Source organism: Coturnix japonica, chromosome 1, assembly GCF_054131305.1.
Source record: "Coturnix japonica strain WE chromosome 1, WE-NBRP24, whole genome shotgun sequence".
NCBI lineage: Eukaryota > Metazoa > Chordata > Aves > Galliformes > Phasianidae > Coturnix > Coturnix japonica.
Genome location: NC_140663.1, coordinates 155,141,924 through 155,169,918, shown reverse-complemented (window position 1 = coordinate 155,169,918; position 27,995 = coordinate 155,141,924). Strand labels below are relative to the sequence as shown.

The window sequence follows — 27,995 nt, the reverse complement described above, 5'->3', positions numbered from 1 at the left end:
GGGTGGCAGTTCTGCCAACAGGACCTGCCTGCCTTGCAGCAGATGGAGGTTGCTGTTGGCACATGCCACCTCACACAGCTAAATCCGACATGCTCACACCAACAGGAAAACAATCTGCTGCTTTCGTTATGAAGCCAAGCAGGTCAGCTGCATTCATTTTAAGAAAACATGCCAGAATAAAAGTATAGGGGGAATGACTTGGAAGAAGAGCCTGACTGAAAATTACTTGGAAGTGCTTTGGGTTATATACTATGAAAGAAAGTCATCATAGACACTGCAAGAGGAAGAATGCAAAAGTTACCTATGCTTGAGCTGAAGCATACCACAAATCTCTGTTCAGGGAAATTAATCATGTCCCTGGTCAGTACATTCAAAGCAGCCAACAGGTTTTGTTATCCAACCAGAGCAGGTGTTTGCTATAGGATGACCCACATACTTCTCTTGGCTCCACTGACTGCATTAACCAGTTCTCCATTGGTAGTAGTAGGATATCAGATATCTAGTTTATGACAGACATATCTAGTGTCTGAACCTGTCAGTGCATCCCACCCATGGTATTTCCAAATGTATATTGCATGAAAGTTGTACCTTGTTGTAATAACACAACATCTTCCCAGGCTAAACATCATCTCCTTTTTTCCCTCCCCAACATCATTCCAAGGTGTCACGCTGTAAACCTCAATGGATGGTACTACAAAACAGGAAGGTACAACGGATCCCACGACAACGGCATTGTTTGGTCTACGTGGCGCGGCATGTGGTACTCGCTCAAATCCTCAGCCATGAAAATCAGGTCTCCATTCTTTGTTGACAGTGAGAGTGGAGATGGTGAGGATGGTCAGGGGAGCTGAAATCTGCTGCTTTGAAAAGAGAAAAAGTACAGGATGAAAAGAGTTTTGTACATTAATAGCCAGCTTGCTGCTGCTGCCAATTGCCAGCACTGCACTGTAGCTGCACCTACTAGATGAGGGGAAAGCTGTGGGCTGTTAGAGCACAGCCAGCCAACAAGAGAATGGAAAATGTATGGAAGAACTACAGCTTTCTTTTTGGGACTTCATTGCAGAGCGTTTCTGAAAAGCTCTCTGGATCTCGAATGATCAAGCACATTCTTTTAGCTACCTGTGCTCCTCAAGGGTAGGTCTTTCTCATCTCCATTGTGATGGTCGATGCCTGAGTTATGAGAACATGAGAACAGAAACAATGAGGTGATAAGGAATTGGACTTCATCTGGTGTGCCCTCGTTAGTGTCTTGTTTTGGGTTAGCAGCATGTTTTTAAGCCACTCTCTATGGTCACCAGTTGCCACAATTGAGTCTCAGAACACACCTAGAATGCAAAACCAAACCAGAAGATGGATGTGCTCGAACAGCTAAGAAGCATCCTGGATACTTCCAAGTAAGACTACTTCAAAGTAAGCCCCAAAAACACCGGCAATATTGATGCTGCATTTCGTTGCCCCTGCTTTGCTCTGCAGAGCCACTTCTACAGCATGCTGAGGTGTGCTAATGCAATCACAGGCAGTGCTGATCATTATATTTAAGTCTCGGATTTAAATCAGGCAGATTTTACTAAATTTGAGATTATAGCAGATATCCTTGGGAGTTCATAAAATGCAATCATGATCCATCTCTATGTTCTCGTGTAATTTACCGGACCACTTTATAATTACTGAATCATAGAATTGCTAGAGTTGAAATGGGCCCCTAACGGCCATCAAGTCCAATTCCCCTGTAATGAACAGGGACACCTACAGCTCCATCAGGAGCTCAGAGCCCTGTCCAGCCTGACCTTGGGTGTCTGCAGGGATGGGGCATCCACCACCTATCAGGGCAACCTGTGCCACTGCCTCACCAAACCTATTATAAGATCTTTTCCTTAGCGAGGGAAGGGGAATCAGCATAAAGAAAGTGACTGAAACACAAGGCACACTGCATTCGTTATCTCATCTGAGTGAAATGAAAGAGCATAAATGACTGAAAGAAATGAAATACTGATGATTTATTTTCCACAAGTTGTTGGGAACTACAAGTCAGAATGAACAGCAATATCAACTTGATGCAAATCATTTAACTACCGTGTTGCAGGATGAGCCTTTCTTTTTTCTCTCTTTTCTGAATTTCCATGTTTTTAAATAGGCTATTTTTCATTTCTTTGCTTTTAGAACAATGCACGTTATAATTTGTATTACTTAGCCGTAAGTGTGAAATAAAACCATCTGAGTAGGATTGAACACATTGTATCTGTTTTTAAAGAGTAGGAATTTGAACAGCAGTTCGGATGAAAACCTTGAGAAAGCACCAAATGTGGGAATATCGTTATTGTGTTATCTCTGGTGCATAGGTACCTTCTGTCCTGGGTAGTTCAGAGGGGTCTGCAAAGTAAATCTAGTTTCTATGTCTCAGGCTGTCCTGGCGACCATGCACAGACGTATGAACAGTCAGTGTATTTGGTTTGATCCCCCTGCTTTTTCAGGAGGTAAATCCTGTTCTCACTTGTTCTGGACATCCCAATGATTGCAAAAGTGAATGCCAGCATGCAATGGGCCGGTGGTCTAATACTTGGACTAGTGGCTGGCAGTCCTGCCTGTGGCAGGCAGGTTGGACCTTCATGATCCTTGAGTTCCCTTCCAACCCAAGCCATTCTATGATTCTATGAAAGCAGCAGCTGGCTTAGAGCAGGGCTGCCTCTTTCGGGTGCTGGGAGCTCCTTGGAGACCCAAGAGTCGCAAAGCTTTGGGCAGGACCCCACAGCACCTAAAACAAACCCTACTGAGTGTGTCAGAACCCCTTTAATACTAATAAATACCGTAAAATGGCACTAGACAAGTACTAGTTTGATCTGAGAAGTACTGTCAAGCTCAAATACCTCCCACTGAAGGTTTTATTAAGGCTTCCCGAATGTTGTTATGCAGTACATTTGATCATCCATTTCTCCAGGGTCTCCTGCCTTACAAGACTGTAAATACATCTCGCAGCACTGTAGCTCTGAAGCTGACAGATCACTGCTTCAGGGCAAATGTGCTCCGCACAGCCAAGTTTACCTTAGCACAGGGGTGGTAAGTGAGCTAAGAGGTAATTGCTCTAGAGATCTGGTTTCCAGCTCATTTAAGTCAGTTTAAAGACCAGTTACATTTGATTAGCTTTGGATTGGACCTCAAGTGCGGACTTGTTCTGAACTGCTGTGAGCAGCACACTGAGCTGACAGGTGATGGGAACACATTGCTGTGCTGGAGCAGCTCTGGGAAGAGGCAGCACTCAGCACCCTGACACTCAGGCCCCGAGCTCCGGCAGCAGCTGGAAAATGTTCCTTTGGCTGCAGAGCCCAGCTGGCGGCCAAACGCTGACATCCCGCCTCCTCCCAGCACAGCGGGCCCTGCCATACAGATCAGGCTGCTTATGGGGTGTTTGAAGACTGACAGTTCTCTGCCTGAACCCACCTTCCCTCATCCCATCCCCTGCTGCCAGCATCTTTTCTTCCCCTGGTTGTACCCAGCAGTGCTCCCCTTGTCCCTGCAGACTCTGAAGAGGCGGCTGCTCCAACGATCGCCAAGCAAACGCCCTGAGTCATTCTCGCTGGCCTGAGCTGTGTCTGTGCTGTCAGTCAGGGTTTTGACCCAGCTCTGAATTCCTCCAGCACTGAGTAATCTCTGATTTATAATTCCTGATTATTGAGCATGAAAAAGAGAATACCAATGTGACTTTTGCATTTCACCTCCAGGCTCTCTGGGAATCGACAGATGTTGTCAAGCCATTTTCCTTTTGGTTTGCAAACCAGGTATTCACCAAATGAATGTTTTCTTTGCTGGGCTTGTCCGTAGTTTATTTTAAACTTGCTGTGGTAGCATCACTGTCAATTAATTAACACAGAAAACAAACTGCTCAATAAAGGCGAAGATGATCACAGAATGGGCGGGCGGTCAGGCTGCTCCCACTGCCCGCTATGGCTGTTCAGACACTAACATTTCCAAGGGCTACACTCAATAATTCTCTTGGCCCCTCCTACCAGCATGCCCTTTTCTACTATCTCCTGCAAATATCTGCACATCGCTGTATTTTCTTGCTACAAATATTGGCAGAAAGAGAATATCAAAGCACTGAGTGATGGAAAAATACCCCCTCCATCTTCTCTCCAAATGGGCAGGATGCGCTGCTTGCGCTTTCACCCACCCAGTGAAGAGGAGCACCAACACACGACATGTTTCAGCAACTACAGCCAATCGACACAGCTCAATAATGGCCACAAAAAGAAGAATAAAGAGATGGGAATTGCTCACAGCTTGGGGTTTGTGTTTCCTAAATGGAAAATTATTCACTAATTAGGACAGATGTTTGGAAAATGGATCTCTTAGGACAACATCATCCACCAATAGAAGGCTTCCACAAGACAAAAATGTCCAGATCAATGGGATTCATTGTCTGAAGCATAAAAGGTGACTGCTTTATGCAGCAAAACCCAGTGCATTACTCCTGTGTCACACCTTCGCTAATACAGGCTTTCCCAGGTTATTATGTGCGAATTTCTAGACACACATGTACAAAAAATAATTATACGAAAGTACTTCCCAGTAATTCTATAGGAATGTATTCCCATAAGTCAGACTTTGGGAATTCTCTCCTTCTCCAAGCGGAGGAACGTAATTCCCACTGCTCCTTTCAGCAGAACCCAGCAGATGTTGCAGACCCACTCCCGCACAAGCCCCTCCTATAGGGTCACGCTGAGTGCCTCAGATCACGAGCTTCTCAATACTTAAAGTACTTCTTTCGTCCTCTTCATTTGAGCCGAAATACCCAGGGAGATCGATCATTTGCTGCTCTGCCTCTGTTAAGCCAAAGGTAGTATTATCGTAGAAGGCAAACTCAGGGTCCACCGGGAAGCTCTGGCACTTGTCCTTTCTGTACTGGGCAGGGCTGACAGTGAGGCCTCTCTGGTAACTCTCTTTGCCAGCAGAGCCTGTTTCCTTCCGCCACGCACCCTTGGGGTTAGGTGAAGGGCCCCGCTTACTCCGGCTGGGCTCAGGCTTTTCAGGGGCCCTCTCCTGACCGCCATGTTGCCGATCAGCGATCAGGTCCAGCTTCTTCACAGGTGGACATGCCCTGTGGTGGCCTTTCGTGCCGTGGCCCTGTGGTTCGCACGTCGGTGCAGTGCCGTGGGGTTGGTCCAGCTTTTCAGAGGTTGGGTTTGTGTTCCTCAGTTTTGGCCGTGTTCTGTCTTCCAGGCCTTGGTCCCACGTCCTGGTCCTAGATGTATACAGAGGAGTCTGCCGGGGGGTGAGGGTGGACATGCTTCTCTCTCTGAAAGGCCTGGCCTTCTTTGTTTCGTGGAAGCTGGCTGTTCTTCTAAACTGAGGGTTTCTGTGGCAGCCCCTCTCAGACAACTCTCCTCTGTTATCTGGGTGTTTGAAATGAGCTCTTCTTATCAAGGTCTGGGTGGGGCTCATTGCAGCACTGGCCTGGGAGAATGGAAAATCCAGCCTCGGGTTACAGCCTTCTCCTACAAATCTGGGCTGACCAGCTGCCTGGTCCAGAAATGGCGCTTTTATCCTAAATTTGTTGGCCACTCCCTCCTCTTGGGTTTGTGCACTCAGGGGAAGCATCGTGGTGGCACCGACAACTGTGTCTGTCAAGGGATTCTGAGAGACGTGGTACACCTTGGTGGTCTCAGTCAGGCCCTTCTTCTTCATCTCTTTCAGCTGCTGCTGTGCGAGGCGGTAGCTGAATATGGGAGGGATTATTTTTTGGGCATTTGGCTGGAAGTTCTCACTTCCAGAGGCATCGTCTTCTTGGGCAAACTGAAGGCTACGCCTGTAGGTCAGAGGGATGTTAACAGGGGCATCCCCTCCTTCGGTGAAGCTGTCCCGCTGCTTGTTGCCCTGGCAAATGTTCTCCTCGTCAGAGTTTTTACGGAAGCCAGGGGAATGGACGGAGTTCCGACGCATGGCCGTGCTGCACTTCTGAGCTCTGCACAGCTTCCTCCACAGGGTGATGAGAACAGTGGCAAAGATGATGAACAGGCACAAGGAGATACCTGTGATGGTGACAATGTTGTTGGCTTTCTGGTCCTCTCCTGGCTGGACAGAAGGTGGGGTGGGAGGCTTGACAGCTGTAACAAAGAGCACAGACTGTCACCAGTGTTACAACAGAATTCTGTATTTTGGGATGGATGCTTCAATAGAGTAATTAATTAATACGGTACAGTACATGGTCTGCCTGTACGAGTTGCTCACTGCAGGTGACTTAATATGGCTCACTTCAAACTGGCAGGAATGGATCTACTTACTTTAAATCATGGGACCCACAGATCATTCAAATGTAATTGTCACCTTCTCCTGTTCTGCTCTTTTCAAAAGACACTCCTAAATAGTGTAAAACAGGATGATAATATTTGCCCTCCTTTATAGAGTACATCAAGATCTCCTGCTGAAAAGTGCTGCAGTGAAGTAAAAATAACAGGAGAGTAGTACAGGTATCACTTTAACATTATTCTTAGGGTGACTTAAGGGGTGTGAAAGTTATCAGCTTGTGAGCCCTGCAGTTTGAAGAGAGACAGCACTAACAGTGACAGTGTCACTTTACAGAGCAGCCCTTTGCAGGTGCTTCTTCCACTTCCCAGTGTTGTCAACCACAGAAGACAAAGCTTTCCCCCTGCATGGCAGGCTCCTAAATGAGGTTCCATTGCTCTGCTGCCACGGCCATATCAGCATTAAAACTCTTCTGTTGTGAACTGGAGATGGACCTTCAAAAAGTGGAAGAATATTCTGCTATCTGGAAATTGGAACATCTCAAAGCTTTCCATAGCACTATTTGAACCTCCTTCCTGAATGTTACGTCACAACACTGAACCACTGAGAGAGCAGTCACTCTTGTTTTGGATAAGGTCTACAGCATTTCAGTGGCAGCCCCAAGCAGAAAACAGCATAACTGGAAGCGTGTAAGCTGTTCCAGCAGCAGATTTTAGTATCAGACAGCACTCATTTCCTAATTCCTTACAGCCAAACATCTTCATAAGGCCATGAAAATGATGCTGGAGAACGAAGCCGCTCAGTTGTGGTTGTCAAGAGCTGGCCATGAAGCTGTGAGCTCAGACTAAACCACGAAAAGCTTTGCCCCAGTTTCTAGTTTGATCCAGGACCCAGAGCCTTCCACCAAAGCCATGGACAGTCTGTTGTAAATCTGCCCCTGCCTGCCTTGCACTGATTGTCTGACACGCAAAACATGTGTGCAGAATAATGAGAGGCAGACACCAGTCTGGATGTACTGCCTAAAACCCAGAAAAATGCTCATTCAGCAGTGAGCTATTAACTGTGCAGGATGCCCAAATGGCAAACATAGCCCATAAGGTCTCAGGCTGCTATGATGATGGATGTGCAGGGTACTGGGTGCTGGAGGTCCATTTCTTTGACTCAGAGCTGCAATGGCAGCCCCAAAACCTTTGAAAAACCCTGCTGTGAACTAAACTTCATATCACACTGAGAGCTCAGTATCAGCATGAGGAACAACAGCACTGCCTTTGAATGTTTCTGAGGATCCCAAATATCTTCATTCAGTCCAGCACCACCACACCCAGAGCACAGAGCACTGCTGATCCCAGCAGAGAAGGCAGGACCTTCACTGACCTGGTCATTAGCACTGGTGCAGAGTAATTCACCCATTGCTCATCCTTCTCTCAGTTTCATTTTGCTCAGTTTCTAAATACTCTATCTGTTTTCTATCTGTAACGTGCATTGTGGTATATCATTTGGAGTACGCAGCTGCCAGCTAGAAAACAGTGATGTTTGAAACAGGATTAAGTAACCAGGGTTTGCTTCTTTCTCCACTTTTTCAGCCATTTGCTCCATCTGCTGGACTGCTGACTGCAGACAGGGTCAGGCTGGAATAGCTCTGGGCAGGTGTGGGCAGCTGAGGGAACATGGAAAGAAGATCCCCGGCTGAGATCAGACAGCTTTAGAAGAAGACAAGCTAACCCATGGTGTGACTACTGCCTTCAGCAGTCTGAAGGAATCGGTACAGAGAAGGTGACCACCCCTAAAGCAGGACATTAACTTCAAACAGTGCCCCTAAAAACCTGAGTCGCTCCCCTCTGCTTACACTTGCAGCTTTACAATATAAGAAAATCCACAGAGCCAGCCTTATCTAGTGATTAAAAACATCAGAAACCTTAACAACAAACTCCTAAATTGAAAACTGACAAAATGCAAAACCTGGCTTGATGGAATATTGTTTGTAATGATGTTTATAGTTGTATTTTAATACTGTCCTTTTACCTGACCTTTTGCTCTATACCATTTCCTACAGTGCTCCATCAATGCATTTCATTCCTACCTTATAGGAACAATATAATAACATCCAACAAACCTCCTGAAGCTGGTTCAAGCCAACACTCCCATCAAAAGAGCAGTCCTGCATTTTCCTGCTGTGGCTACATGTTTTCCCCCTCAGCTGTCCTTCCATTTCCAATAGCACAAGCATTGCAATGGCCATGTGCTATGCAACTTCACAAAACCCCCAGGCTACCCACTGTTTAGCTGGATCCAGTTCTCCACACTGCACTTTTGCCAGCGCAAGGGATTAAGTGGCATGGAAGCAGCCAAGGGAAGCAGTAAGGCACCACTTACTTCATAATACAGAATTTATAGCTACAATCTGTTGAATTATAGCCTGAGAGCCCAGGAGCTTGCATGGCCCTGTATGCCACCCTTTGCCCATCCCTGCCAGGCAGTGGCACTTATGGGACATGAGGACACTGTAACTCCTACATCAGTCAGGTTCTGAGCAGACGAGACTTCAATCCCTCCCATCAAAGCAGAGACAATTTGAAAGCAGATTATGAAGCAGCACAGAACTACGGCAGAGTTACAGACCCTGTTAAAACTACAAGGTTCTGTGCAGTCATGAATCCCAGCATACCACACATTTTACGTGTTACACACATCTCCAGCTCTTTTACATTTATCTTCCATTGTGGCAGTAGCCTTTTCCACATCTGTTCCAAAGGACTTACTTAAAAGAATAAGCAATCCCTCTAGCAGCAAGCCAGAAAATTACCTTTTTAATTGATTTCCACTACCCACAGTCTTTGAGCTACTGTACCAGAACTAGAATCATGGAATTGTTCAGGTTGGAAAAGGCTTTAAATATCGAGTCCAGCCACAACCTGACCATACTACTCTAACAACCCCCGGCTAAATCATACCCCTGAGCACCACATCCAAATGGTTTTTAAACGCATCCAGGGATGGTGACTCAGTCATCCCCCTGGGAAGCTTCCAGTGCTTAACAACCCTTTCTGTAAATAAGTTTTTCCTGATATCCAACCTAAACCTCCCCTAGCACAACTTGAGGCCATTTCCCCCCATCCTGTCACCTGTCACCAGTGAGAAGAGACCAGCCCCACTCTCACTACCCTGTTCCTCTTTTCCTCTCCTCCTGAAGGAGAGTTTGGAATCTTCCATTCTACAAAGCCCTCCTAACTACATATTGTTGGCTTCTGCAACATGAGCCCACAGGAAGAGGAGAGCAGAGCTACGTACTCAGGCATTCCTCCAGTGAGCACAAGGAGGTCTCTTTTGGGGAGCCAGCACAGCCTGGTTCCACAGGTGAGGAGGTGAGGCACTCTCGGAAGCGCTCCCGAATGCCGTCTCCACAGGTGACGCTGCAGGGGCTCCAGGGCTGCCATGGGCTCCACGTTTCTGCAAACACACAAGCTCACAGCAATGAGAAACACACCTACCTCCTTGTCCGCACAGAGAAAGGCATTTAACTGTCCTCTGTTATTGAAGAAGAGCAATAAATAACTAAACAGTGCAAACTGTATCACCAAAGAGCAAGCAGCATCCAGGGACCTGCTCCCGTTCCCACCAGCTTGGGGCAAGGCTCCCATTTTTGCTTTCCTTCCTTTGCCCCACACTATGCAGCACTCAGCCAACTGAGGCTGGCAGGAGCCACCTGGAACAACAGCAAATGGAAATTAATCCACAAATCTTTTTAATGGCTTAGTAATTTATATATTCATAGAGTCCAATTCCTACCTGACAAATACTGCTTTTACAGCAGGATAACTTCATTGACTTAAGTGTAGTTACTCCTGATTTATATAACTGTGGAAGGAGGAGAAGCCTACAAGGCCTAATGAAAAGGCAATATTGTTTTTCCTCTTTATGATCCTCTTAGCACACAAACACGTTATTGAATTGCTCATGTGACAGCTTTACAGATCCCTGTCATTTTATTTCTCGTGCTTCAACCATTAACACAAGATAAGATTTTGCATGTTTATTTATTTTGCTTAAGTGGAGGCAGGCTCAGGTTCCGATGCTAACTCCATTTTTAAATGCAATCCCTTTTTGCTTAGGTAAATCCTTATCCAGTGCTCAGCACCCAAACTTTATAGCAGTGAGGACCCAGAGACAGCAAGGGACCATTCTTGACTTCCAGTTCCAAAATAACAGATGAGTCCAGGTGCAATCCCTAAGGAAAATAAAGGTTCAATCCCCAAGGATAGTAAAGGTGCAGTCCCTAAGGATACGTACCCTGGAGACTGCCTGGTTGGTCAATTGACTCAATACCTGTCTTTAAAATGTATCAGAAAGAAAAACAACAGAGCAATTACTCCATCTCCCAGCTCAGAGATAAAACAGAAAATCAGATAAATTACAAAAAGCAAATTGGATTTGCTAAAGCTTGCTCTTTTTAATAATTTATGGTTGCTAGTGCCAACCCAGGTCATGATATTTAATTTTCTTACACAGTTGCTCTGTGAATGGCATTCCCCAGTGCTCCTGATTGGTGAGCAACATACAGTGCTGAGCGGCTGTTGGTGCTTTGTGACTGTAAATGACTTTGTGATTTCAGGCTACATCCATGCTACAATACATCTGCATGGCCTTGTGGAGCATGGAGGGGAACCGAGAGAGGCCTGGTGGCACGTCCACATGAAGCCAAGGGATCACTCTATTTGCCTCCAACCCTACAGCAGCAATGAGATATTCGTGGGCCAAAGCTTGAAGGAACACACCCTGGCCCCACCAGCTATGAGCAGGTATCAGGGAAAGCAAGAAAGCATGGCCATCAACAGCCAAATGGTCCCTCCTCCAATGCACTACATGGTGTCTTAGTACCTTGGGGTCTCAGGATGTTCTTCTTGATGTCAGTGTCATGAAGGACCACAACAGCATCCCACCAATGGCAGAAAGAGGGGGATGAACAGGAGAAGCATGTGGCTCCTTGCAGACTGATTTATATAAGCAGCTTGATAAATTAGTCCCATCATTTCCAGTGCATGAGCTAGCTCGTTTCTCTGTCTCCACACTCCCTGCTCATTTTAGTGTCTGCTAATAACAGTCAGATAGAGGGCCAGATCCAGAAAGGTTCTGTCTGCTTCCAGTGCTGCCACTGGTGATACTGGAGGGTGCTCAACAGCCTCTACACTTGTGCCTACGAGCTTCAACGTACATAACATTTGGGATGGGTAATTTTGTAATTCTAATGTCAGCCCCATGACATGCCCATTGCTCTGAGGCTCTTTTCACTGAGCTCAGCTTCAGCTGAGGGCATAGAGTTCCTTAGCTGGAGCACTTGGCATCCATAGCTCTGGGGCTATTAAAGTGTGACTGCAGCAGCAGGAAGTGCTCCAGCCCCTGTGAGAGACAGAGAGTTAAACCCTGCAACTTGCTCTGCAACCTCCTGCAATTACCAGAACGCAAAGGAAAATGAAGCAGAGTTTATTCTCCCCCAAGGAAACAAAATAATTAACCTCCATTTAAGACAAACAGATCCAAAGCGCCGGGGGAAAAACCAGAAGGTACGTAGCGCAAACTAGCTCTAATAAGTGTGAGTTTTTTCTACACGCATTTGAGGAATCAATTATCAACATGAAGACATCTCAGTGATGAGCTAGCTTGAAATAGCTGACAGTTGGCAGATCTGCCGACATGAAAGATAAACGCAATTAACTGCGTTAATTGTTGCTCTGAAGAAGCATCATCTCCCCTCAAACTTCTGTGTTTCGTCTTCACTCCATAAGACTGGTGTCTGCGGTGCTATCCAGCAGAGCCAGTGAGGGATGCTCTTCATCATCCTCCCAGCCTGACACATGTGGTTGTCCTAAGCTCTGCAACAAGACCAGTAATGTGGGATAAAATCACTATTTACAGGTTCATGCAAAAGCCTCTGTTAGCCTGGGGGAGTGCAGGCTACTTGTGGAAGCTGAGATCAGTTTCTAGGTCCTGAGACTGGATGCGCTGGTGTTTGGGTAAGACCTGGGAAAACATCCTTCTCACCCATCCCGTGCTTCTCTATTTCCATGGGAATAAAGCCCTGGTGAGCTGACATGGTGGCATGCTCTGACAAGCTGCTAATTTGGACAATGAAAGGACCACAATCCCTGTGAAAGAAGAAAACCTAGACTCTGCCTGGGCTAATTACAGACTTTTCCCCACAAAGCAGCACCTTTAAGAACCACAGGAGCATTGCCTAAAATCTTTTCTCAGAAGCTCAGAGCTGCCCCATTGACTCCACAACACCTGATGTATTCTTGAAATGCTGGGGATATGGAGATTTAGAACTCAACGGTACAAAAGAAGCTGACTGGGGCACAAACTGCGCTTCCCCAAATTAGTCTGTTTCTAAATAAATACAAAGCAAATAGCGATTCAGGCAACAGAGCTAATTGGTTCCCAGATCTTCCTACAGATAACAGGCAGGTCTGATTCACACTACTCAGGGAGCAAGAAGTTGATGGGAGTCTTGTATCCTTGCCTGACTCCTGGATACTCCACCTACTCCCTGTTTACCAACTACTGCTCCCTCCAGAAGGTCTTTTCCCACCTTCTGCTTTCCCTTTGAGGGCAACAGCTGGACTCCATGTGCCCTGGGGGCCCCCCGGTAGCTTCTTTGGATAGTTAGAAGAAGTCAGGTGTCGGAGAAGGTAACAAAACTCATCCCCATACAGGCAATAAGCACCGCTAGGACTTAGATCAGAGTTGAAACTGGCCTCGAGAGTGTAACTAAGAACTGTAAAAAGAAAGTTAATTAACGCTGGAAATACACAAAAAGCATGTCCCTTTATACGCTGTAGCTGTACTTATTAATTTTATCAGGCATCCCAAGTGACTCCAGCCTAACACTGGCTAAGATCTAGAATGTTTGCCTAAGGCACAAGTCTCACTGCTGGAGGCTCAGAGTCTAACATGTAAAGCACAGGATAACACACTGAAATGAATGAGCCTGCAGCACTTCTGGGTAAAATCACCTACCACTTTTCTTTCTCAGACACTCAAACAGTTCAGTCAGACACAGGGAACATATTAGCTACATGGCTTTCTCTAAGTCACCTGTGTGAAACAGTTAGCACCCCACTGAGATGAATGAAGTGACTCACGTCTCTCCTATTTTTTCACAGGTTCTCCAGCTGGAGTCTACAGAAAGTTTCACAAGCACCAGCTCACATTTGATAGACAACCTCCCCACATCTAATAGGTAACATTCACAGCCTTGGAAAGCAGGGGCTTTTTTGAGATAGTTGCTCTGAAGCTGACAGCTCCTGCTGGAAGAGCTATTGCTCTCTATGGGTCAGCAGGAACCTTGTCCTTACTGCAGGCACAAAGCAGACAGACTCCTGCTCCACAGGCTGCCTGAGCTCTGCCAAGGATGAGGAGTAATGAGATGGATGGAAGAAGGGTCAGGAACAAAACTGATGCCTGACCTGTGGAAAATGGGTGCTTGCAAAACAAACTATATCTCATTTTCTGCGGTTTGGATGGAGATAACTTTAATGATTTAGGAGCTTTCATCTTTACAAGACAATACCTTTGTTTCATAATAATAGACTGTATGCTAAATGGAGTGGGAACTGGCTGAGCGACAGATTTGATATGCAGTTGTCAACAGAAAATCATCACTGAGCGGGAATGCATTTGGAGAGATTTCAAAGGAATTAGGATAATGCTTTGTTCTGTTCGACGCTTGCCTCAGTGACAGGAAAGTAAATATAAAATCGTTAATGAGAAAATATGTCACCGCTGTGATGACATAAGTATATAGTGAAACTGCATGGAGCAGAGGAGGCTGCCAGCTAAGTTGTAAGATCAGCAAAATGCAAAACGTAGGCAGAAAGCAGAGCTTGTAGCTGTGGAATTGGAAGATCGTAACTAAGAGGTCACCTGCAAGAACAGCTCAGGTGGTGTTTGTAGGGGTAAGGCAATGCTGTCTGTGGAATTAAAAGCTGAGGAGCAATAAGGCAGGGTAAGGAGAGTGCTGCTGCTCAAATGGCATCGGTGAGGAGGATGTTAGAAGACACCAGAGTCGGTGCCTGTGTTGTGACATTAAAAGTACTGTTAAAAAAGAAGAAAAAAAGGAAACGAAGGCAGAAAGAGCCAGAAAATTAATTAAATCCTGAAGCAAATGCTTTCCAATTAAAGTCTTTTCAGCTTACTAAAAAGAACACTGAGATTATCTGGAAGGACTGACACAATTTGGACGTGCAAACGTTTCTGCAGGGGAATACAATGGATAGGAAACAGCTGTGTAGTCTAGCAGACAGCAGCAGAAGAGCCACTCACCAGAGGATGAAGCTATTTGAGCTTCATTATGAACCGCATGTCACACCCTTTCTTCTTTTACATCAGAGCACAGTGTTGAAAGAAATTACCAGAAGGGTCTTTGTTTGGTGGTGCCTTCAACAGAAGTCTGGATGACTCCGGAGGATGAGCAGCAGTTGCATGCAAAGACTGGTTGTAGGCTCCCTACCAGTGTAACTGGATGACTGCAGTGGCCCATGCTGCACAGGAGACCGCGGTCAATGATTTAACTGCCCCTAAACTGAGCAAGCTCAGAAGCACAAGGCCAGCAGCCATCCCTGGAACCATAGGCTCACACTGCCTGCCACAGCTTCAGGTTGACGCACTCCTCCAAGCACAGCCTGCTCCTCTCAACGCTGCCTGGAGGCTTTGAAGTCTCATAGACACGAAGACAGATGTGCTGCCGCCTAATTAATTTCAGTCTGACGTTTTATTTACGGCTACGCGGCGTGGTTACGCTTTCATCGGCTTTGTGGATGTGACACTTCTAACTTGCCAGCTATTGACTTCAAGCCGTTCTGCACGCAGGTAGCCTGATTCTTTCGGCTGCAGTCATAAGGATGGTGCTACCATGCAACCCCGGGAAGCAAAGCAAGTTGCAGGGAGTCGTTGCCTAAGGTAGATTTCACCAATTAAAATGGTCAAATATTGGACACAGAAACACAGCTATGTCATATCCTGCATATTCATCTCCCTGGGTAATTAGCTAGATAGTATCAGCATGACACAAAAATACCACCCAAGTACAGAAAAAGAATTAGAATTCTCTCTTCCTTTTTCCTTGAGAATTACCTCGATTAAGGAAATACGCTTTCATTTTCAGGCGGACTTTCTTGTGCCAAAGAGAGAGAGTGCCAACAGAGAATATCGTTGGAAAGTTAAGCGAGAAAGAACTACGTTCCACGTTTGGCATGTGGTGAAAATAGAGGTCATTCTTCGTACAGAGTGTTAATTAAAAGGCTAACAGTTTTAGAATTTGTGAAATAGCCTGAAGTAAAACCACACAGTGCTAGAAGCCTTGTTAAAGCAGGCTGGGCCTGGACCACAGGCTATAGAGCATGTTCCGTGCTCCTGGCCCCGATTATCCCCTCCGAGACCTGCCCAGGAAGTGCAATGACCCTTTTTTGGCTTCAGATACTACACTTCCTTCTCAGGAAGACCAGGGTGGGGAGGTATAGAATATATCTCCAGCCTTTCAAGCCAAGCTCTTTGAAGTGTGCTCATGGGAAAGACTAATTCATTACCTATGGATGCAAGCCTGCACCAAGACTTTGGAACATTTACTTTTCTGTTCCAGGATGTGGGAAACACAGCTTAACCCAACTCCTATCTCCTTGTGTACATGCAGCCCATTCCTCATTATGGCTGCGCTCTAAAAATCAGGGAAAAAATGCATTTGTCTTACTCTTCTATGCTACTGGGATTTGTGGACAATGCCAAACCACTGACTGCTGTCCCTGAATGACTCTGAGGTTCCATCCATGTACACTGCAGCGTTATAAAGAGAATGCATGGATATTCCTTAAACAGGACTGAGGAATGGGCTCAAGCTCATCCCTAACCATGATCACTCCTTGACTGTGATCACTTATACTCCTGCACGTGGTTTTGGCTTCTGCCAATGAGCACCCTCCTGGAGAATGCCTGGTCATGGCCAAAGGACTACACAGACTACAGACTATCCCCAGCTAGTTGTATGAATCTAGTGTTTCCTTGGAAGAAAAGAGCCTAGATGTACAGGTGTGACTTATGATCTGTCAGGTGGCCTTATGGATCAGAAAATGTGCCACAATCTCTTTTAAGTAGCAACAGAGTCATGGTTGGAAGGGTGATGGAAAAACCCACAAGCATCTTCTGCTGTTGCCAGATGTTCACTCATGTGACCAAAGTTTGTGTATCAAGTAGGTAGGTTTTTTGTCTCCCACAGCAAATGGTAGAGAAAAAGACAGCCAGACAAGGACTCAGTCCATTTATCTTCTATACCTATTTTTGGATGGGATGAATCACCCTTGTGAGACGTATGTCTCTTTTGACTAAACAGCTAGAAGGGTTCTAAATGGACACTTGGCTTCTAGACATCTAAGTGGAGTATCTTTGTACGTACAGAGATTAGATTTAATGTCTCCAATGGTTCTGATCTACTATGGTGCCTTCTTAAATCACTGTGAAGACTGAGTTTCAGTTTCACTGGAAGTAGATAGATACATCATTTTAAATGCCCCAAACAGTTTTGGTTTAAGCAGTTTCAAGCTACCACTGTGTCATTGTTACTAAATGTACTAAATGCACCTACACAGGTCTAATCCAATCTGTTCCCATCTGTATCTACCTTTACAACTACTTTTTGTCTCATGCAGGACACCCAAAAAATGGTTATGCAAGAGAAGACAATACAGTCAAACAATTTATCATTACCACGTTGGCTGGAAATAATGCTGATATTTGATAAAACAAGACAAATGTTGATACAAACCTATATTCCTTTGGATCATCATACACTGCTTAACTCTTGTTGGGAAATGGCTTTGGTTTGAGAAATTATAGAGGTCAAAGCAGTATTTGTTCCTTCCGACATCAAACAAAGTGCAGTTAAATTCTGTCCTGTTTTCTCCTGGGTGAAGAGTGTTTTCATACAGCCAAGCTGTTCTCAAACTAGGATGCTTGAGAGCCTCTTTATAGACAACAACTTTTCCACTGATAGAAGTGCATGGTGGCGACACAACGAAGACCTGAACCAAAGTTCTGCACACTGCTTCCGGCGCCACAACCAGTCTGTATCCAAATTTGTGGAGATCTATGGGTCCCATAGAGGCAATAACGGAACGTGTTTCTAATGATTTCAGTAACACAGTGATGTACATTTCTTGACCAACATGAGGGCAATCAAACTCTACCCACTGCGATCTAGAGAGTGGGATTCCTTTGCTAGTTCTAATGCCCAGCATCTCATCAGAGCTTATTCTTCCTAGTTCGTAAAGTGTGCTGGTGAATACCACATCTAGTGAAACCACCGTCTCGTTCATGGCACACAACTGCTCATTTGTAAAAACTCCAACCTGAAGGGAGCTCCCAGGCACCTCTGAAGTCCTGTTCAAATCAATGTGAAATACAGGCCATTCCACATGGAGGGTGGACGTTCTTCTGCTTGCAGCAGCGCTGCTGTTATCACTAGGAGAGATCATTCTGAACAAAAAGTCTCCAGCACTTGTGAAATAGAAACACTCAAATTCTACCATCCCCCGGGACTGATTCGCTGGGAGCTGTTTTCTTGCAATGATCTTGTTGGTGTTGGCATCCAGCAATAGGATGGACAGGTTCTCTGCTGCCTCATTACCACTGTAGTAGTGGTATTCCACAGAAACTGTGTCGTTGCTGAAGGCTACATGACCTGGGTGCTTCAACAGGAGGTCCTCCACTTCACCGAGAACTGAAAGGAAAACAGGTAAACAACAGTATTAAGAATCAAAGAAGCAGCCAACCGCTTATGAAACATACAGAAGAACATACGTATTTATAAAGTGGATATTTGAGAAATGGCTGTTAAACTCTTAAATGTGAATGAATCGGTTCACTAGAATGCCCTAGCTAGAGCAGTTATAGCTCACTGTTTTTCCTTTGTGCAGGGATGGGATCTGCAAAAGCTCAAAGTCCACTGTAACAACATGTTTAGGAAGGAAGGTTAAAAGAAGGTTTCCCAAATAAAAACAAAACACTTACAGAAAACTTCATTTCTAAGGATAGGCCATGAAAATCCTCAACTTCCCTTCACTTGCAGATTCTTAGAGTCTACCATGGCAAGCTGTTCTATCTTCTTTAGTGGTAACACAGTAAAAAAGTACAGTAGTTTCTCAATACAGAAACATGAAAAATATCCCTCAAATTAAATAAAATATTAAGTCTGCATGATGCTTTTTGAAGCCTCTTCCCTTGCTCTGTCTTATGAATCTTTCATTTTGCTCATTTGCATCACAGAGACACTTGAGTGAAAGAGCTGAAAATAACAGTGATGGTGACTGCAGCACTTTTCTTGTCTCAGATGTGGTGCAACATGTCTAAATGACATAATTTCATAATAAACGGCACGGTCTTTTTAGATGCACTTCTTGCATGACCATGTTTGTGCAAGCTGCCAAATTATCTCGAGACATGCTGTAACTAGTGAGGATAGATGATATCTAAAGCACTGGATTGGGAAGATCACATTTCTGTTCTCAGCTCAGCTAGTTTTTCTGTGTTATCTGAAACTTAAGGATTTCAGACATTGAAAGGTTACCTGAAAAATGGGAACACCTAAAATATACACCTATTCCAGATACAGAATGTGCCGTGAGACATCTCTATATAATAAATTGTCTGGAAAAGGGCTTCTGAGTCTTGGATGGAAGGTGCTCTGGAAGCATAAAACCTCAGTTAAAGCAATCCTTTCATAAGTAGTACCAACTAACAGTACTTCGACTTGTTAAATCTGTTACATATGTCTTAAGATTACCTCAAAGAAAGCTTTGCTGGAAAAACACTGCAAGTGCCAAAGCAAGCACTCAGCATTTAGGAGTAGCAGGACTCATCTTACAGCATACTAGACAACTACCACTGTAAGCTTCAGTTTGAGTTTGTCACCTTGGATTCACTTTCCTGTCAACAGAAAAATAGTTTCAGGAAGAAATTCATCTGACCAGCTAAGGCTACTTACGTCACGGTGAGGCACAGTGTGCACTAGTTAAGACCCACCAGCTATAATGTGGTTAAAATAGCCGGCTCCAACCACATCCATAATGTCTGAGTGAAGACTGTATGCACAGCCTACATACATAAATGATGTATATACTCTTACATACATGTATTGTAAGTCAGTCTTTAATTTGAATGACTCAATACTATTTTTTTCCACAAGATTCTGCCTCGTTTGGCAGATGGATACTGCTTGTTACCATAGGGCTCTTTTATTCTTGTTCTTCCATGGGTGGTCCCATGTATTATTGACTGTGCACCATTCAAAATTCACCTTGATAATACAGAATTATTCACTTCCCCCATGGACCCTGTTATTGTGCTCTTATCATAGTATACTAGCGCATTAGAAATATTAATGAGTTTATCCCTGCAATGTCCCTGAAAGATGAGGAAATGTCATTATTCTTGTTTAGAGTGTTAGGAACCAAGGCAAAGACATAAAGGTGAAAACAGTCAAACGTTAACTAAACAACCATCTCTCAACACAAGCATGCCAGCACAGGAAGCAGAGAGCCCAATATATGCAACTTGAGGGCCTGATACTATAAGCATGGGGAAATCTGCTGCCCTGGGCTGAAGCACGCAGAGTATTGTATGGGGCTGGCAAGAGGAGCCAAAAGGAGATGGAGTATGTTTGACCCTTTGGAGAAATTCATTGCAAACTCATCTGCAAGGACTTAGGTAAGAACCAAGTCCAAGCAAACCTCCATATGGGCAACAATGTTTTCTGCAGAAGGCCACTCAATCAGCAGAAGTCAGCTTCCACTGCACGCTCCTTCAACTGCCCTCCAGCCTACTGCATGTGAACATCTCTGTCACAAGCCAAACCTTGGCCCCAATTGTTTGGACAGCCAGTCAGGGCAGTTTTCAATTTGTATATTTTTAGTTGTCATTACAATGCTCTCCCATTGAATGGAGCCTGGCTGCGGCGCCAACAAAATGCCACAGTGGTCTTTGCAAGAGCTCCCTCTTAGAAAGATCAAAAGGAAAACCCTGTTTTGTTGATGTGTGAGAAGAACTGAGTGCACTGTTCTGATATTTATTTATTTTTAATTGTGTTTAAGCCAACTTGGGCTGTGACGTTGGCTTGTCAGCAACCAGTAGCACAGGGCTATGAATTAAAAACACACCATAAAAACTGATAAGAAATGAGAAGAAATGAGTTTTGTTGTATGGCTTTTTTGGTTTGGTTGTTTGGGTTTGTTTGTTGGTTTTTTTTTTTTTGTAGCATTACAGTAATTTATATTTGATGATTTAAAACACACTTAAAACACAGTCTTGGTGTAATACAGATAAGCATATGAAGGAAACAGTTAATTAAAAAGTATGCACATGTGATACTCAAAGATTTGCATACAAAGAATTGTTTGAAAGTTATTTTCTGCAGTATGGACTACTCTTCGTTAGAAATAGGGGAAAATATTACATAGCTACAGCTTGCAACAGAGATTCAGCCGTTCAACTGCACCTTTTAACTACTCACTGTGACACCCTCTATAAAGTTCTGGAATAATAGCTTTAACCTCTGAGTCAACTAGTTGTGAATGCCTCCATGACTGGCTCACCAAGAAGCGGTGGATATCGCAATCCTTCACCTCCCTTCTCAGGTTAAGTGAATTCAGTTTTACAGGACTGTAGAATCACCAAGATTGGAAAGGCCTCCAAGACCACCCAGACCAACCATTTACCTACCACAAAAATTTCCCCACTAAACCTCGTCCCTTAGGACAACATCTAAACATTTATTGAACTCCTCCAGAGACAGTGACTCCCTGGGAAACCCATTCCAGTGCCTGACCACTCTTTCAGAGAAGAAATTGTTCTTAACATCCAACCTGAATCTCCCCTGGTGCAACTTGTGGCCATTCCCTCTACTTCTATTGCTAGTTACGCAGGAGAAGAGGCCAACCTCCACCTTGCCACAACCTCCTTTCAGACAGTTGTAGAGAGCTGTAAGGTCCCCCCTGAGGATCCTCTTCCCTAGACTAAACAACCTGTTCCCTCGTAAGATGTGCTCCAGGCACCTCAACCCCTTGTTGCTCTTCTCTGGTCATATTTCAAGGCCTCAGTGTCCTTCTTGAAGTGAAAGGCCCAAAATTGAACATAGCACTTGAGGTCTGGCCTCACCAGTGCAGAATACAGACAGATGATCACTTCCTTGCTCCCGCATGATTTCTGATACAAGCCAGGATGCCATTGGCCTTCTTGGACACCTGGGCACACTGCTGGCTCATGTTGAGCCAAGCATCAGCCAACACCCCCAGGTCCATTTTGTCTACACAGTCTTCCAGCCACTCAGCCCCAAACCTGTAGCATTGCCTGGGGTTGCTGTGGCCAAAGTGCAGGACCGAGCACCTAGTCTTGTTGAACTTCATCCCATTGGCCTCAGCCCAGCTATCCAGCCTGTCCAGATCCTTCTGTATGGCCTTCCTACCCTGGAGCAGATCGACACTTCCTCCCACCTTGGTGTCATCTGCATACTTACTGAGTAGATTTCATCCCGCCACCATATTATAGAAATGGGCAGTTGTATGCTGTGGTTCCTCTCACCCTGATACAGACACTTAAAACTATCTATCTAGACAATGATCTATCTTCTAACATGCATTAAATGTTACCAAATTCAAGTGTCAGAAGAGAGCAGAGCTCCTGCTACTGCTTCTAACACAGTTAGTCCCTCCAAGAGGCCCACACAAATCAGCTCATCCATCTTGCTTACTTCTCTGGCAGGTTCCTGCCACTTTGACACAAAGGAGCAGCTCTTGAAAGCTGTCTCTTCCACCTACATATTGCATAAGACATCGGCTACATCGTGGGCATATCACTGGTGGCTTGTGTGAGCAGTGATTTTATTCCAGCAGACAAAATGAAAACAGCACTATCCAAAACCACTTTATGAACATGCAACTCACAGTCACATCCCTTGTCAGCTCTAATACTCACCACAGTCACAGAGCATTACTAACAATAGATTTGAAAAATCTTTCAACATCTGTTTCATTCTGACCAGTGAGATCCCAGCTCCTTTTACTCCTCATGTCCTTCTCCAGCTCCAAAGTTTCAAAGTGCCAGCAATGTTTTCAAGAACACCTGAAAGTTAAAAAAATTACAGCTGTGATGGCTTTGTTTCATATAATACAAGGAGGAAGACTCTACAACTGGTAAGAAAAAGTAAATTAATTAACATTAATTAACACTTTTCTCTCATTCATCCAACCATTATTAATATTGGATCAACGGGTCTGGATAAGCACAACTGTATTTCATTGCAGAATAAATTTTCCCTCTGGAGATGTCAGCCCTTGAGCCAGAACAACAAAGATAGGCCACAAGAATTTACCTTTGTGCTGCAGAAACTGCTGCCATGCATTAAGATCAAGACTCCTTCCAGTCTGAAGTCTCCACATAAACAGGAGGGGGAACAGCTGTTTACGAGGGTGGATAGTGATGGGACAAGGGGGAATGGTCTTAAACTGAGACATGGGGAGGTTTAGGTTAGATATTAGGAGGAAGTTTTTCACTCAGAGGGTGGTGACACACTGGAACATGTTGCCCAAGGAGGCTGTGGATGCCCCATCCCTGGAGGCATTCAAGGCCAGGCTGGATGTGGCTCTGGGCAGCCTGGTCTGGTGCCTGGTGACTCTGCACGTAGCAGGGGGTTGAAACTGGATGATCATTGTGGCCCTTTTCAACCCAGGCCTTTCTATGATTCATGACAGCAAAACAGCAAGTATTTTGTACAAAATGTAACTCACTTCAGCAAGTGTAGATAGTAGAGGTTTATTGCTGCTACACAATTCAAACTGTTTGCAGGTCCAGTAATCTACTGTTATCTCACTGGCTCTATGTAATACTAGTAATCTCCATGGTTCTATAAAGGACCTGTAACTATGTTTTATGTCTCTCAGATCCATCAGCTGTGTGACCCCAAGTGCCAACTTGCAGTTTCCTCTCCATAGTTTCTTAAGTTTTCAATCCCTGCAGCATAGTCTGTGCAAACAAAAACAGAGATCCTTTGGGAAAGTTTCAGGATCTTACTTCAACGTGCTTTAAAGCAGCCATCACGAGTCTCACAGCAATCATATAAAACAGGCTGGAAGAGAAGGACTGCAGTGAAACCAACAGAAAGAGAAGACAGAGAGAATCCACAAAGAGAAAATGCAGCTCAAAGGAGCCACTCTCAAAATACGAGAATTGCTCTCTTTTGTATTGCAAAGGAGTGTCAGAAAGTCAGACTCACTGCGCTCACAGTCACTCAGACAAGCAGAAAAGTTCTTGTTCAGTGGAGTTTACAGCCTAATTTTATGAGAGAAAACTGGCACGGCAGCAGGCATGGTGGAACGTAAACATGAAACACAAGGCCCGGCTATGACAAAGATGAGGTGCATCTTCAGGAATCATAAAAATAATGAGGTATTTCAACAATAATGCTGTTAGAGCTGCTGACCCACGACGCAGCCGATGTGTTCTTTGAAAGCTTTTCAAATTGGTTTAGTTTCTTTTCCTGTCTTCTCCATGCCAATTTGCTCTCTGATTTCTCTTATGCACATGATTCAAGTGGCTGGGGAGAATAATTTCTCTGGCTTGCTCAGCAGAGGCCCATTGCAGCAATAGCTGTACCCATCTGATGGGGAATATCATCACCTGCCCACAGGCCTGACAGGGCTCCTGAATTAGATAGCATCAGCGATACCCCAAACACCCACATCTGATATGCTGTGAATTACCAGAAGACAAACCTCCTGCCTCCAGACAGGGCCAGGCTGCTGGCAGAGCCACAGCACAACCACTTAAGGAAAACAGCACAAATTAAGCAGCAATGCTTGAAATTTCACTGCGCTAAAGAGGGAAGAAAGATGCTTTGTGGGCAATAATCACCGCTGTACTGAAAGCTTCACCGGGTCCTTTCCTTCTCCAGCTTTCCCAGCTATGTATTTCTCCAGTGTGTTTCACACATGCTGTTTTTAGACCATCACACACCGGCAGGTAAAATCCAAATAATCCTAATTGAGGCCTCACAAGTGACACGCTGCAGGAAGAAACAAAGCGACAGAAGAAAAGAACACATCCTAGGGAAGAAAGGAAGAAGGCTGAGAGGGAGAATTCTCCTGAGACAGAGGCCATACATTTTAATTCACACATGTCAGGCTGACAGATGGAAGAGCAGCGTGGTTCATTAGATGGGGCACTGGAGGGAGACACAGGAGACCTGACTTCTGCTCCTATTCCTGCCTCCGTCAGATGCACCGTGTTAGAAAATAGCAGCATTAATCAGCTCCTCTCATCCCATTCCCCTGTGCTGTATTTATACCAGAAACTCCGCAGGGTGGAAGCTCTTTCAGACCATGTCTGTGGATGCAGCCCAGCACCTCTGGGGCGTTCCATTAACCCGACCACAAGCCCTCTTCCCTTTTGCTCTTTCATCTGCGTTATCTCAGTTTGCTTAGGAAAAGGCTCCAGCAGGGTGCACAGGCAACACCCAAGCTCAGACAAGAGTTTGAACCAGCACCAAGACCAACTTCCAGGGACTTCACCCAGGTGCCTGGGGAAGCCTACGCTGGGGCTGGGTCCTGTGCAGCCCTGCAGCCCCTGCAAGGCCATGGAGCTTTGATCCAACACAAAGCCAGCTGCCCACCCATTCCTAGCACTGCATTTCCCCTCTCCCTTCACTCTTTTTTCCCCATATGTTTGTTCCTCTCAGACTTTCTCTCCCTCCCCATCCCAGCTTTGTACACACATGGCACTGACCTCCACGCCTGGTTCGTGTTTCCCCCCTTCAGCCTTCCCTCAGCCATCTTCTTCCTAGAACTTTTCCCTCCCTTGCTTAAATATTCCCCAAATCCTCTCCTCCTGCCCCCTGCTCTACTATTTCTCCCTTTCTCATACTCACATAAATCTTGCTTTTCAAGACAGACAGCGTACCTTAAAGGGTTTCTTCTGTATGCAGATCTTTTTACCTCGAGTTCATTAGCTTGATGAGATGAAAAATGATGGAACAGAGCAGACTATCAGACTTTGAATAATTGGCTTTTTTAATTTATGACTCTGGTGGACAAGCAGGGACTGAGGCTCCATTGTGCGAGATGCAGCAGAGGCACAGAAGCACAAAAAGATGCTTTCTGCTCTGAGAGATGGTGTAAGGGGCCAACTGGAAATAAAGACTTCCTCTCCAAAAGGAACTGGAAATGGCAGATGAGGAAGGCATAAGCCATAAAGGCCTTGGAGATGAAGACCAAGAGGTTTGTGTGTAGCACAAACAACAGGAAAATGTTGAGTCTTTCCTCTGCCACAAACACCCATTAGAGATCCCTGTTCCTTGCTAGGAAGCTGGACTGGACGACCTTCAAGGGTCCCCTCCAGTTCAAATGATTCCATGATTCTACTCTACTCTACTCTACTCTACTCTACTCTACTCTACTCTACTCTACCCTACCCTACCCTACCCTACTCCACTCTACCCTACCCTACCCTACTCTACTCTACTCTATCCTATCCTATCCTATCCTATCCTATCCTATCCTATCCTATCCTATCCTATCCTATCCTATCCTATCCTATCCTATCCTATTCTGCCTTGGTCTCATCACTTAGCTTTCCTCTGCCACATCCCCTTGCTGGAAGCTGCACTCTGCTGCCTGACAGAGGTGTTAGAACAAATCCACTGCCAGCTGTGAGGCACGCAGGAACTGCAGTGTCAGGAACCATGCAAGAACCAAATCACTTTGGATGGCACACAGCTTTTACAACAACAACAACAAAACCTACTGGATTTATGACCTCCAGTGCATTTTCCACGAGTACCAAAGGCTACAGAACAGACTGGTTGTTGGACGGTGCTATCACTGCTAGTGTGCACAGACAGCAAGTGTGCAGCTTCACCAATGTATCATGCAGCAACTATTCTCCCCTCATAGGGTAGATAAGAGACAAATCAGCGCTGCAGTTAAGAAGGGGTCATCGGGAATCAATCAATCACCCACCACACAAACAAGCCCCAGGCTTTGAGATGATATGAGCATCAGACAGAGCCTGTATTCTCCCTAACTATGAGTACTCTCATTGCAGATCCCTGGGAGTGCAGCCCCTGCCCTCACTCCACCCTCCTGCAGGAGCAGGGAGGTCTGTCCTCACCCACCTCATCCCATCGCAGCTCTGATTCTGTGTCCCAATCACCTCGAGGGACCCAGCCAGGAGCTGTCGGGTAAATGAAGTCTCCTTAACTGCTGCCTATTAGGAAAAGTATTGCAGTCCTATTTGTGTCATGCGCGAGAGTAGCCAACGGTGCAGCAGCCCAGAGACAGATCCTGGAAGTCACAGAATTAAAGAACAGAATTAAAGAGTCGGAAAAGACTCTTAAAGGCCATCTGGTCCAACTCCCTCACAACAAACAGGGACACCCACAGCTCGATGCAGTGCTCAGAGCTGCTCCAGCCTAAGTCACCGAGTCCTAACCCTTCCTACTTCTTACTTAAGGTAGCGGCCAAGCAGCACACACAAAAAAGAAGCGTCCATCTGCCACTGTGAGATACTTCATCTGTCCGTCGGGAAGGAGATGAATGATTTTCGCTGTTGGGATCAGGCAGCCATTGAAGCGTCACCACCTGCTGGGAACTTCAGAACTTCTCACTAAATCCTCCCCTCCCTGCAACGAATGCACGAGCTCCTCAGGTGCGCATCACCTGCCTGACATCCCGCTGCTGCTGACCGTATGCACAGCCCTGGTTGGGAGCTGGGCTCAAGGAGATACAGACACATACGGCTGCATGCCGCAGCAGGGGGGCCGGGGCTGCCACAGCCTCAAAGGCATCGCTCCTTCTTATTTACACATCAGACAATTTGACGTCGTTATCAGATAATGGCTGCGGTGAAATTAGGCATCTCAATTCGCCGGGCTGAAAACGACGGCGCGTGTGCAAGGTGAAAAGAAAATAATAATACTAATTAGATGGTATTATATTTGCCACCAGTATCTGGGGCTGATACTGAGAAACGCCGTGATTTCTCAGCTCTGACCGGTATCGGCTCGGCAATACGAGAGCTGCCTACGGAATATACGGATGAGGTTTGCTGTGGCAAATGTACAGCGACGATAAGTTTATGAAGCATAAAGCGTGACGGGATAACGTCCAAGCGATAATAAATGCCGACCGTGCAGAATTAAAGGCGTTGGATCGACCCTCGTGGCGTTAAGAGACGGACGCGGCCATCCGCTTCAGATCGTGCTGTTATTCCCCGTATCGCCCATTGTTTCTGGGATCCCCCACTTGGGAAGTTACCTGACGGATGGGGCGCACGAACCGCACAGCTCCAGCAATCAGCTGGAATCAGCTCCGAAATGTCACCGAGCGCCGATACGAACAAGAGAAAGCCGCAACCCGGCGACGGCAGCCCGTACCGTGCCCGGAGCCCGAAGTTACTCCGCAGCTCCTCACACGCACAGCGCTCCGGCTCTATGGCACGGCCCGCCCCGCGTCGCCTCCCCCCCGGCCTCGCGTTCATCCCCACACCGCAGCCAAGGGATCCCCCCCACCCCGAGCTCCGCGGATCCGCGCGCGTCGCTCACCTCAAGCCGCGGGCCGGGGTAAATGGCGGGGCGGCTGTCAGCCCGCGCCCCTGGCGGCGAGGCGAGGCGAAGAGCCGAAGCGAAGAGCCGCATCGCCCGCCCCGAGCCCGCTGGGGCCGCACCGCCCCGG

General features: G+C 45.8%; 2 protein-coding genes across 4 annotated transcripts in view; one reads left to right on the top strand and one right to left on the bottom strand.

Moving 5' to 3' along the window:
• LOC107308192 (fibrinogen-like protein 1) overlaps positions 1-2,229 on the top strand; it is a 7,424-nt gene extending 5,195 nt beyond the window's left edge. Inside the window, exon 9 of the mRNA XM_015851885.3 lies at positions 662-2,229. Coding sequence (XP_015707371.1) covers positions 662-851 — 190 coding nt within the window. The 3' untranslated portion in view covers positions 852-2,229. The remainder of the gene's footprint in view (positions 1-661) is intronic.
• On the bottom strand, positions 1,983-27,995 carry THSD1 (thrombospondin type 1 domain containing 1). 3 transcript variants are annotated; one of them, XM_015851881.3, is made up of 5 exons: positions 27,866-27,995; positions 22,246-22,392; positions 17,045-17,998; positions 9,526-9,684; positions 1,983-6,098 (listed from the first exon to the last, which is right to left on the bottom strand). In XM_015851881.3, the coding sequence occupies exons 2-5, from the start codon at positions 22,301-22,303 to the stop codon at positions 4,723-4,725; spliced, it is 2,547 nt and encodes an 848-aa protein (XP_015707367.1). In that variant the 5' UTR covers positions 22,304-22,392; positions 27,866-27,995; the 3' UTR covers positions 1,983-4,722. The 3 variants fall into 3 exon arrangements, with proteins under 3 accessions (XP_015707367.1, XP_015707368.1, XP_015707370.1); XM_015851882.3 differs by lacking the exon at positions 27,866-27,995 and adding an exon at positions 27,579-27,704; XM_015851884.3 differs by lacking the exon at positions 9,526-9,684.

What these genes read in the sequence shown, in the direction of transcription:
- THSD1 (XM_015851881.3), bottom strand. Translation starts at nt 22,303, where the DNA reads ATGAAACAGATGTTGAAAGATTTTTCAAATCTATTGTTAGTAATGCTC. An exon ending in AGTAATGCTCTGTGACTGTG is followed by an intron (nt 17,999 to 22,245) that starts GTGAGTATTAGA and finishes TTTTCCTTTCAG; the next exon opens with TTCTCGGTGAAGTGGAGGAC. An exon ending in GATGATCCAAAGGAATATAG is followed by an intron (nt 9,685 to 17,044) that starts GTTTGTATCAAC and finishes GTGTGTTTGCAG; the next exon opens with AAACGTGGAGCCCATGGCAG.